At 41.8% G+C, this 12,606-nt stretch overlaps 2 protein-coding genes across 7 annotated transcripts in view; one reads left to right on the forward strand and one right to left on the reverse strand.

Annotated features, from left to right (window-relative positions):
* Window positions 1–3,605, forward strand: part of LOC110528546 (E3 ubiquitin-protein ligase rnf213-alpha-like) — a 55,570-nt gene extending 51,965 nt beyond the window's left edge. For all 4 annotated transcript variants that reach the window (XM_036984136.1, XM_036984137.1, XM_036984138.1 and 1 more), the window contains exons 59-65: window positions 15–195; window positions 428–629; window positions 743–820; window positions 931–1,128; window positions 1,388–1,480; window positions 1,752–1,930; window positions 2,534–3,605. In XM_036984136.1, coding sequence (XP_036840031.1) covers window positions 15–195; window positions 428–629; window positions 743–820; window positions 931–1,128; window positions 1,388–1,480; window positions 1,752–1,930; window positions 2,534–2,684 — 1,082 coding nt within the window. In that variant the 3' untranslated portion in view covers window positions 2,685–3,605. The remainder of the gene's footprint in view (window positions 1–14; window positions 196–427; window positions 630–742; window positions 821–930; window positions 1,129–1,387; window positions 1,481–1,751; window positions 1,931–2,533) is intronic.
* Window positions 3,606–9,996: 6,391 nt separating this feature from the next.
* eya2 (EYA transcriptional coactivator and phosphatase 2) overlaps window positions 9,997–12,606 on the reverse strand; it is a 57,011-nt gene continuing 54,401 nt past the window's right edge. For all 3 annotated transcript variants that reach the window (XM_036984140.1, XM_036984143.1, XM_036984142.1), the window contains exons 15-16: window positions 12,373–12,473; window positions 9,997–12,001 (exon numbers count right to left, since the gene is read on the reverse strand). In XM_036984140.1, coding sequence (XP_036840035.1) covers window positions 11,921–12,001; window positions 12,373–12,473 — 182 coding nt within the window. In that variant the 3' untranslated portion in view covers window positions 9,997–11,920. The remainder of the gene's footprint in view (window positions 12,002–12,372; window positions 12,474–12,606) is intronic.

Raw genomic sequence — 12,606 nt, forward strand, 5'->3', positions numbered from 1 at the left:
GTTTGGATGTGCAGGTGAAATAAAGATCCCAGAAGAGTTCTGGAAGGATAATTTGGACCAGGACAGTGACCTCCAGTACCTCCTGCCACGGCGCCAGGGTCCAGGCCTGTGTTCCACCGCTCTGCTCAGTCACCTGGTGGCCCTGCACAATGAGCTGCTTCATGCTGTGGACCGCCACACTGGGGAAGACACCAGGTACAGCACTGCCAAGGAACCAATCACCCCTCCCATGCCACCCACCCCCATCCCAAACAAACCCCACCCACCCCCAACCTTGACTCTAAACACAATAATGAAAATATATTTTTTTAAGGTAGAATGGAAATGAAAGCTATTTGGAACTAACACTGGATTTGTTTACTGCACAGCCGTCAGCCAGTTCATCCAGGGATATTAAAAGGTCTCAAAGTACTTTCTGCTCCAACAGCTACAAGGTGAGTCTGTCAGAGCTGACAGATCTGCATGTGATCCGCTATGAAGTGGAGAAGGACCTGCTGCCCCTGGTGCTGTCAAACTGCCAGTACAGCCTGGAGCGTGGCAAGGAGACCCTGTCTGAGTACGACCTTCCCAAGATCCAGCAGCAGGTCCTAACCCGCTTCCTGCAGGGCAAACCCCTCATCACACTAACTGTGAGTCCTGGCTTCTAATTAAGGCCCCAGACCCTCTGGTGCTTACAGATCTGAAATGACTGGAAAAACGAAAGCAATGCATCACTTACTGAATCCAATGTGTTGACTTTCAGGGAATCCCGATTTTGGTCACCAGACATGAAAGAGATTACGAAAGCATTTTGAAAACAGTGAAAGGAAAAGTGTCTCAGGTAAGTTTTACGGAAGCATTATTATTACTTGTATTTGTTGACACACCATTGTGACGTCATGTGAATACATATCACATTTCAGTGGTACAATGTCATCGTTGTTTTCCCAGGAGCGTCTGCCGTCCCTGACCCTCACAGCCCTGTCCAGGGATCTGGAGTCGTACAGTGAGGTGTGTGATGCCCTGAAGGCTATGGAGCTGGCTCTGGGCTTCCTGTCCATGACTGGGGGAGACACCCACATGCCCTTGGTGCGTTACCTGGAGGACACGCTCAGGATGAGCGAGCAGACCGAACCACACTTCTTAAAGGTGACCATGTTTATTTGATATTGTGTGTCAGATTGATGAGCTAGAAAGAAATACAGTACAACCTCTAAGATACAAACCTAAGAGTTAGACTGCCTGGTCAACTGAACTTGCAAACCTCCCTTCTAATGTGTTCTTATCTCTAAGGTCCTACTGTACTGAGATTCAAAAGATCTGCGTTGTATCCAGTGTACCAGTCATGTTGCCAGTATTCCGTACATGTAGTCTAACGTGTGTGCTCTGTGCTGCCCCATTTCCTTAGGCTCTGGGCAGATGCAGTCTGAAGCACTGTGTGGCTCTGTGGCAGCTCCTCTCTTCCCTCAAATCAGAGAACATGCTGAAGAGTCTGAAGAGGGTAACCAACAGCTTATCACACATACTGTAGTAATACGTGACACAATCATCCTAAAAAGAACTCGCCGGCTCTATCATTGCAATCATTGCTGAGAGATGTTTCAGTGTTTTTCAACCCTAACATATTACTTTGGTCAATTTTAAGTAACGATTTGCACAGATGAGGAAGGGTGAATCTATCGCCATCATTGGGGTTGATTCCCAGTCATTCTGTATGATACCACTGTTGGTCTGGATAACTGAGATTCCTTCCTCTATCTTCCCTCCTGAAGGACCCATTCTCTGGGGTCTCGGCTGAGTACCAGAAGCACCTGGAGGAGGAGCAGAAGAAGCTGCTCCAAGGTTTCATCACCGTGGGGAACATCAACACCTGGCTGCTGGAGATGCACGAGTTCCTCCTGCTGAACCTGGAGAGCCCTCGTGCCTCGGATACCTATGGACCACATTGGAGGTGAGGATAGACAGCAAGTGTGGGCGGGAACAGGGGCTACTCCCGAGGATAGACAGCAAGTGTGGGCGGGAACAGGGGCTACTCCCGAGGTCTTCCAATTCCAAAGCATCATTGTAACTCTCATTTTTCATGAAAAGGGACATTTGCATTTTAAGTGCATGTGACATGCAGCTACCAAACACATACATTAGCCTTGGATGTGAAGCCACATTCACAATGGGAGGGCTAAAGTTGCAGATCTAATGTCGAAGAAAGGCAGATGTGACTTCACATATTTTGATGGTATTTGATCCCCTTGACTGAACAACATTGTCACGTCTACTCCCGCTCGCCCTCTATGGCGCTCAACGTCCCCGGTCTACTCTCCACCGGTCCTGGGAACACTCATTAGCCACACCTGGACTCCATCACTACCCCCTTTATCTAGCATCACTCTTCAGGCAGTATTGGTTCAGAATTGTTTTTGTAACACTCCATGTTCGGTATTATTAAAATCACCATCTGCACCTGCTTCCTGCTTCCTGACTCCTGACTCCCTGCGTTACAGACACAGTTCCGAGGTCTGAAATCACAACCTGTTTTGTCTTCTTTCTCTCATTCTAGTGTCAAAGAGACTTTGACTGCATACATGGACCGCAAAGAAGTACAAGTCCCTCCTGACGTGGAGGCTTCCTTCCCCGACGAGATACTCCTCTCACAGATTGTGGAGACCTGGAAATTTACTGTGACTTACAAACAAGAATGGATGATGTAATCAATTCCACCTGAACGTGATTTGTAAAGGACTATACTGGATCACCGGGGAAATGTTAGAATAGAACACAAGTGCTTCTGATTGTATGTGCTTTCTCCAGTGGTCTCACAGTATGTGCCACACTGTGCCACACTGACACACCATACTTAGATACTAAGAGGATTTATAACTGGTATGTGGGGAATCTTGCCTTTCTCCTTACAAAACCTGCCTTGAATGCAACATTTTCTCAGGAGAACATTCCAAATATCATTTTTTTGCTTAGACTATGGGGTTGGTTCAATACGTATCGCTGATGTTCAGGGCAATAGCGCAATTGAATATTAAAGGCATTGTTACTGCGTTCGCATGAGACTGCATTCACGGTAAACGCTGCATATGTCGGCTCAATTGGAAATGACCTTTACATTTTAAGCGCGCCATAGCGGTGGACTTCGGGTAAACGGATTGAATCAAGCCTTATTTTAACCAAACTGTGTTTACAGAATGTTTTATGAAATCATTTTTGTTATTAGATGTTTATTTTTTGTACATTATTTGAGAGACTAACTCCAGTGCAGTTTTTATGTTTACCACATGTTTATGTTATGCTCTTCTCTTTTACACATTGTACTTTTAAATGGGTTTATATTTGGGGAGAATATTGGTGGTTGGTGTCATTTTAAAGTTAATATTTCCAAACATTATGTTCAGATCAGTGCAATAAGCATCCGCTTGAGGGTGCTATTGGCCCACATTTTGTCATTTACAGTCCTGAAGATCTAAAATCAAGTTTGTTAAATACATGACCTAATAATTTTATCTGCCTGGTTTTAATGTATTCTGGTTGAATATGACTACATTATCTTCTTCCATTTGTTTAAAAAAATGTGTCCAAATCATGGCATCTTGAAATAAAAGGGCTGGTGCTGTCAAGAGGGATGTTTGTCACACCTTTGCTGGTCATATACTTAATGTACAAGCCTAGATAATACCCTCATTTCACTAACTTGCCTTTGCCAATGGGTCATATTTAATTTATTTGAAGGTTTGCTTAGATAGCTTATAACCTATTTAAGCAGACCTTCAAATTGTTGCGTAATATTTTAATTAATAAACTGTTAATACATGATTACATGTAATTGGTTCATGTATTCATTTAGCATTAGTAAATATGTTTTATGTATAAACCATATTAGAAATAACTGTTATATGTACATCATTAATAACAGGCCTTGTATTAAATATTGTATAATTATTCCTCATTTAATGGTTAACAAACTATCTAAGGGGAGCGATCAGAGAGTTCATGCTATCTGTCTTGAGACTTCCTCTAGAGACTGTAAACAAGGTGACTTTCCACCGAGTGCACAGACGTGGAGCTCGCAGCGACAAGACCAAGGGTCCCCGACCGATCACGCAAAAATTAAACACTACCAACAAAAGGAGCTGATCAAAAGCAAGGGAAGGGAGCTTAAAGGTCTCAAACTCAGTCTGAATGATCCATTTCTCCAAGAGGCTGTATCCTGTACAGAGGCAACAGAGGGAAAGGTTTTTTAAGCGTGCCTTTCTCATTGTAGACAAACTCTTTATAGACTGACAGCTCTTCAGAGACAGCTCCATAACACCATGGTGGTACTAAATTCTATGGGGATGTCAGGTTACGGGAAAAGTTATGGGGACTAAAAATATCTGAACACTATGAAGTTGATATGTGCACAAACACACTCTACCCGCTGGTTTACACATATGGACACATACACACACACACTTGACCTCTCTCCTCTCACTCTCTCATTCTCTATTGTCTAGAGCATTTTTTGTTTGTATATCTTTTGTATGTCTTTGTCTACATGTTTATCTATGTTTACAGCAAGCAATGGGAAGATATCAGAACAGGGACGTTGTGGAATAATAAAACATTTTATGGGATGCATTTGTACTGTAGTGAACCCGTTTCTATAATAATGCAAGGTCTCTTTCATAATCATGTGACAAGTCAATTGCTATGAAATACTCGGATGTGTTTTTCTATGAAAAGTATGTTAAATGTAACTATGATGCAACTATGATGGCTTTACCACAACAGGCTGTACCACAACCTGCCGTGATTGGTCCCAGTCCCAGCGTCGTCTGGGTTTTGCCGGTGTAGGCGTCATTGTAAATAAGAATTGTTCTTAACTGACTTGCCTATTTAAATAAAGGTAACATATAACAATATATATATATATATATATATATATATATATATATATATATATATATATTAATGATGGTGATACAGTATGGATTCCAATTATCATCCTGAATATTAAAGCTATACTCACTTCATGTTACGCACGTAGACTCCGATCGCATTCTGTCTCCTATCAATACTTTTAAAAACTTTGATGAAAGAAAGAGACAGGAATGTAGTCAAGACGACTAGCTTGATTAAGTCTCCTCCATGTATATCTCACTAGGTCAGGGATTTTTAGTCTCCAAATATTCACTATTTTTAATGTGTCCATAATATTTGTGATTTCCATAAGGGCACGGTGATGATAGTTTGTAGAGTGATTTCCTTTACCGTCCATTGAGGTACTTAACACTGTGTTATAGTCTCCTACCATAATGATTTGATCATTTGTTGCCTGTAAATTCAATAAATTGGTATAAATATTTTCTAAGAGGTATGGATCATCCTAATTTGGACCACATAGATTAATGAGCCATGTCTCTTTTTATCACCCACTTTCATATTCAAAAGGATCCACCTTCCTTGCGAGTCATTCCTGACTATTTGCACGTTCAGATCGAAATTTTTGTTCATCACACACCTTTTGAGTTCCTTTGTCCATGACAGAAAATGATTTCACCACCCCTTTCCACGCAACTTCATCTAAGTGTAACAGTATAACTTCAGACCGTCCCCTCGCCCATACCCGGGCGCAAACCAGGGACCCTCTGCACACATCAACAACATTCACCCACGAAGCATCGTTACCCATCGCTCCACAGAAGAGCAAGGGGAACTACTACTTCAAGGTCTCAGAGCAAGTGAAGTCACTGATTGAAATGCTCCGTTACATAAGAATGTAGAGTTAGTTTCCTGTAAACAGTATATGTTATATTCCTTTTGTTTTAGCCAGGTAAAGACTGATTTTTTTGTATATAATCTACTAAACCATTATAATTGTAACTGGCTATACCTATTTCAAACCTTACCATAACTAGATTCTAGTCTCAGATTACAGCCAATTGATTACAGCATTAACCTAAAAATGGAGGAGGCAGGTGGCAGTGGGAGGTGGTAGGGAACTGATCTGTCTGCCCAATTTAAAGGATCAAAACTGGCAGAGGAATACAAATCGCATAAATAGGAAAGTATACCAGTTTCATTTGAGGACCAGGATGTTGACAGCTGTGCCAAACATATTGCAAAAAAATTGGTAAGAGATTTTTGACGTACCAATTCCATGGTGCAGGGTGTATCTCAAAGTTTTGCTCACCTGAGGTGGAGTATCTTATGATAAGCTACAGACCTCACTATTTACCCAGAGAGTTTTCATTTGGTTTTTTTCATAGCTGTCTATATACCACCACAGAGCGAGGTTGGAACTAAAACCACACTACATGAGCTGTATTCATACGCAAACAGGAAACCGCTCATCCAGAGGCGGTGTTCCTATTGGCCAGTGACTTTAACGCAGGGAAACTTAAATCAGTTTTACCTCATTTCTATCAGCATAGTAAATGTGCAATCAGAGGTAAACAAAATTCTAGACCACCTCTACTCCACACACAGAGACGCGTACAAATCTCTCCCTCGCCCTCCATTTGGCAAATCTGACCATAACTCTATCCTCCTGATTCCTGCTTACAAGCTAAAAATTAAAGCAGGAAGCACCAGTGACTTGGTCTATAAAAAATTGGTCAGACGAAGCAGATGCTAAACTACAGGACTGTTTTGCTATCACAGACTGGAATATGTTACGTGATTCTTCCGATAACATTGAGGAGTACGCCACATCAGTCACTGGCTTTATCAATAAGTGCATCGAGGATGTCGTCCCCACAGTGACTGTACGTACATACCCCAACCAGAAGCAATGGATTACAGACAACATCCGCACTGAGCTAAAGGCTAGAGCTGCCACTTTCAAGGAGTGGGACTCTAACCTGGAAGCTTATAAGAAATCCCACTATGCCCTCCGACGAACCATCAAACAGCAAAGCATCAATACAGGACTAAGATTGAATCGTACTACACTGGCTCCGACGCTCGTCGGATGTGGCAGCGCTTGCAAACTATTACAGACTACAAAGGGAAGCACAGCCGAGAGCTGCCCAGTGACACAGCCTACCAGATGAGCTAAATAACTTCTATGCTCGATTCGAGACAAGTAACACTGAAACATGCATGAGAGCATCAACTGTTCTGGATGACTGCGTGATCACGCTCTCCGCAGCCGATGTGAGTAAGACCTACAAACAGGTCAACATTCACAAGGCCGCAGGGCTAGACGGATTACCAGGACGTGTACTCATGCACTGACCAACTGGCAAGTGTCTTCACTGACATTTTCAACCTCTCCCTGTCTGAGTCTGTAATACCAACATGTTTCAAGCAGACCACCATAGTCCCTGTGCCCAAGAACATTAAGGTAACCTGCCTAAATGACCACGGACCCGTAGCACTAACGTCTGTAGCCATTTAATGCTTTGAAAGGCTGGTAATGGCTCACATCAACACCATTATCCCAGAAACCCTAGACCCATTGCAATTTGCATACTGCACCAACAGATCCACAGATGATGCAATCTCTATTGCTCTCCACACTGCCCTTTCCCACCTGAACAAAATAAACACCTATGTGAGAATGCTATTCATTGACTACAGCGCTACACTATGTTGAACACCATAGTACCCTCAAAACTCATCACTAAGTTAAGGACCCTGGGACTAAACAGCTCCCTCTGCAACTGGATCCTAGACTTCCTGACGGGCCGCCCCTAGGTGGTAAGGGTAGGTAACAACACACCCGCTACGCTGATCGTCAACACAGGGGCCCCTCAGGGGTGCGTGCTCAGTCCCCTCCTGTACTCCTTGTTCACTCATGACTGCATGGCCAGGCACAACTCCAATACCATCATTAAGTTTGCTGATGACATAACAGTGGTAGGCCTGATCACAGACAACGATGAGACAGCCTATAGGGAGGAGGTCAGAGACCTGACCATGTGGTGCAAGGACAACAACCTCTCCCTTAACATGATCAAGACAAATGAGATGATTGTGGACTACAGGAAAAAGAGGACCGAGCACACCCCCATTCTCATCGATGGGGCTGTCCACATGACCAACAAACTATCATGGTCCAAACACACCAAGAGAGTCGTGAAGAGGGAGGGTATGACAAAACCTATTCTCCCTCAGGGGACTGAAAAGATGTGGCATGGGTCCTCAGATCCTCAAAAATGTTACAGCTGCACCATCGAGAGCATCCTGACAGGTTGCATCACTGCCTGGTATGGCAACTGCTTGGCCTCCGACCGCATGGCACTACAGAGTGTGGTGCGTACGGCCCAGTACATCACCGGGGCGAAGCTTCCTGCCATCCAGGACCTCTATAACAGGCGGTGTCAGAGGAAGGCTGTAAAATCTGTCAAAGTCTCCAGCCACCCTAGTCATAGACTGTTCTCTCTGCTACCGCACGGCAAGTGGTACCGGAGTGCCAAGTCTAGGTCCAAGAGGCTTCTAAACAGCTTCCCCCAAGCCATAAGGCTCCTGAACAGCTAATCAAATGGCTACCCAGACTATTTGCGCCCCCAATGCTGCTGCTACTACTCTCTGTTATTATCTATGCATAGCCACTTTAACAACCCTACCTGCATGTACATAATTATCTCAAATTACCTCGACACCGGTGCCCCTGCACATTGACACATTGACTCTGTACCGGTACCCCCTGTATAAAGCCCCGCTATTGTTATTTACTGCTGCTCTCTTAATTATTTGTTTTTCTTATCTCTTACTTTTTTTTAAATCTTTTTTTTGTTTGTATTTTCTTAAAACTGCAGTGTTGGTTAAGGGCTTGTAAGAAAGCATTCCACTGTAAGGTCTGTTGTATTCGGCGCATGTGACAAATACATTTTGATTTTATATGAGTTGATATATAAAAGGACACAAGATTCAAGACTTCGTGCTTTTCAGCTAAAATTATCATACAGAATTCTTGACACCAAAACAATGTTGAATATTTGGGGCATACAATAATCGCAGCTGTGCAGATTTTGTTGTGAGGATACAGATTCAATAGACCATTTGTTCTGTTATTACCCTTATGAAAAACCATAACATTAATCTAAAATTGACCCTAGAAATAGCATTGTCGGGAGATCTGAAGAGACCTGGTCAGTTAATTATTGATATACTAATACTCTTAGTAAAAGTATTTATCTTCAACTCACAATCTGTGGATTCTATTCAATTAGATAGATTCAAATTGTATGTTGAACATCACAGCATAATTGAAAGATATATGGTGTGTATAAATCCAAAGAGGATGGCCAACAGAGATAGGTGGGATTGGCTGAGGTTTCGGATATGGAATTGGAGACAAATGGGAGTGGAGTTGCTGGGTGGCGGATAGAATGACGGTCAAAGATAACGGTCAAAGTCCAAATAAAACAAAAGAATAAGTAAGTTTGAATGACACTGAGGGGCAGCGTTGGTACAGCTAATGACATGCATGTACACAAACTCTCATTCAAATGCACACAAGTGCACATACATGGACACACACATGTAAAAAGTGTCATACATGCACTCAAACATATTCAATTGGCCTTGCTGTTATGATTTTTGTTGTCCTTGATGTCTTTAGTTTATTGCATTGTTTTTTTCTGTTTTCCATCGTCTTTGTTGGTGAATTTGGGGGGGGGGGTTCTAGGATGGTTGAGTGGCAGGTCACGGGGTACTGTGGGGGATGATCTTGGAGGGCTGGTGGCCCAGCTGTTGAGAGCTTGGGTCGATGGCTTATACTGCAGGTCGCTGGTTCAGGTCCCCGTTTTTGACCTTGTGGGAGATCTGTCGACGTGCCCTCGAGCAGGGCCTTGACCCTGGATGCTTCTGTGTGTGGCTCTGAATGGGAATCTGTTGGATGACTGGTATGATGTAGTTGTTGAGCGGCTTCACTGCAAGTATATTGTATGTTTTAATATTTAATTTAAAGATATATATATAATAAGTAGAGCGTCCAAAGACCTATTACCTGAACATTCAGGAATACAGTTAAAATGTGTCGTCAGTGAGCCATTCAATCTGAATTAAGATACACTTTTCTCAGAATGTAATTAATTTATCTTTATTAATCTATTATAATTGTCCGTCGAAACAATAAAACCTTATATACAGATCATAGCTAAGCTGACAGTGTAATAGGCACATGCAAGTCCAAAGACTATCGTAGCATTTTCCTTACATACAAGTTATACATAAACATTCATGGAGAAAGATGACAACAAATGTACACCCAGCAACTTATAAAGCAGAAAATGTGTTCCTTAATAAAAAGATTCAATCTCTAGACTAAGTCCTCTCCAAGACAAATGTATATGGGGAAAGAGACAAGGTATGGATAGTTGATTTTTCCTGTGCTTTGTCAAAGGATTGCTTCGTTTCCATACTCATTCATTAAGATGTTGTTAGTTTTAGTAATGCTGTTGGTCTCTGTCTGTCTGAACATCTTGGCCTAGCTGCTCTTACCAATTTATAGTTTATTTTCATAAAAGGGCACGGAATGGATAAGATAATTGACTTCTCATTTTTTGGTATATTAGATGAAAATGTCATCATCCAGAAGAGGTATGGCACCTTCAGTAGGGTTGGGAGTATGTGGTCCGGTTTATATAGACTGCATAAGAATGGTTGTTGCAAATGAATAGGATATTAAATGAAATGATTAATGACACATATCATAGGGCAATGGACTATGCATTAAATGTTATGGTGATGTTAGGAAAGGAGATGCTATCTCATCAAAAAATGATAATTGTCGCTGGTAAGTTTTGCTCAAATCTTTCCCCATTATTACTTTTTTAGGTCTCAGCTCATAATATTAGACTATTCAATAACCTGCTAAATGAGACAGATCTACTATTGGGGCCGTAGTTATACTATAAATTGACATTCTATCAAAAAAGCCATGTGAAACAATTGAGTCAAGGTAGGATCTAGCTATCTCTAATAACTTGCTGGTAATGTCCAATCCTCATTCATAACCCTCATTTTATACTGAATAAAAATATAAATGCAACATGTAAAGTGTTGTTCCCATGTTTCATGAGCTGAAATAAAAAATCACAGAAATGTTCGATGCTCACAAAAAAGTTTCTCTCTCTCTCAAATTCATGAGCATTTCACCTTTGCCAAGATAATCCATCCATCTGACAGGTGTGGCAAATCAAGAAGCTGATTAAACAGCATGATCATTACACAGGTGCACCTTATGATGGGGACAATAAAAATGTCCAGCACAATATCAGTGTCTACATACTATATGTGAAAACAGTGCATTTCTACATTTTGTAAAAACAAATAGTTCTACCCGATGACATCATCAAAAGTTTAAACTTATTTCAAAAAAATAGTGATTTTCAAACACTGAGATTCGCAGTGACATGGGGAGCAAGAAAATATCCTCCCCCTGGCTAGAAACTCATTGCAGGTTTAGATAATCACTGTTTTTCTTACTTTTAATCCTCGCCTGTGATGCTACAGATAATCTTTTTTAGGACCTTTCTTCTTAACTTTCAACCACAGATCATTAAAAAAATACGTTTTCACATATCTAGACTCTGGTATGGTGCTGGAGATAATGGAAATGAGGTTGAAGAGTGGCCTAATTGCCCTTTAACAATGTCCTCTTATCTATCCCATTCCTAATAAGAAAAGTGAGCACATAACACAACTATTCATCCTCCATGTAAGGAAAAATGCACTTATATCACCTAGATTGTTATTTTCAGTGCAACGCTCTAAAGTTGAAAAGTGGGATACCTTTCATATGTAAAAGTCTCTGTGTAAAAGGATGAAAGCACATAATATTTCCAGTAACAATTGCGATTCCCTGCAAGATACAAAGATTGGTCCCTTATTCTTGGCTTCTGTATTGTGGTGAATTGACGCCGCCCTCAACCCCAAATTGGTCCATTGGACAGGAAGTGGCATCACCAGGCAGGAAGTGGCTAAGGGCATGATGGGATAGTGCCCACTAGAGGTAGTCCAGCTCCAGTGCATGACTCAGAGCCTCCAGGTCAGGCCGACACGACACTCTCCAGAAGGGCATGTTCTTCTGCAAGACACAAATGCATATGTTGAAAATGTTGAACACTGGCTAAACTAGCTAGCTAATGTAACTAGCTAGCTAACATTGCTCAGTGAGCCACGCTCAAGTTAACAAAGCTCAGCGAGCTAATACAATCTTATGGTGTGTAGGAAAGGGTAGAAACCCACGTCACTGGTCAAACTAATACCAAACACAATTCCATGCTTTAGGATAGAAACATTATTTTTGTTTTTCAAATTATAAGCAAATGTTTGAAATAATATATGTGGGGGGGATATTAGATTTGATCTGACGTCTTTTCGCTAGCATGAAAAATAAAGCAGAGGGAAATATATTGTGCACCCACCCACCCCTTTTCCTGGTTACACGTGTCTCACCTTCTTAGCTACAGACTCCTCCTCCACTCCATCCCCTATTACCACGTACACCGCTCGCCGACCAAACCTCTGAGCCACACGCTCGAAGCAACTCTCCTTCCCTGGAGAATAGGTAAGGGTTGATATGATTAAGAGTAACACATAAGTGTGTTCAGATTGTTACAAAATGAAGTGTTAATTAAGACTTTGTGAAACTGTAATGTTGTATACTACGTCTCAAACACTAGGAACTTT

Source organism: Oncorhynchus mykiss, chromosome 7 (assembly GCF_013265735.2).
Source record: "Oncorhynchus mykiss isolate Arlee chromosome 7, USDA_OmykA_1.1, whole genome shotgun sequence".
NCBI classification, from domain to species: domain Eukaryota; kingdom Metazoa; phylum Chordata; class Actinopteri; order Salmoniformes; family Salmonidae; genus Oncorhynchus; species Oncorhynchus mykiss.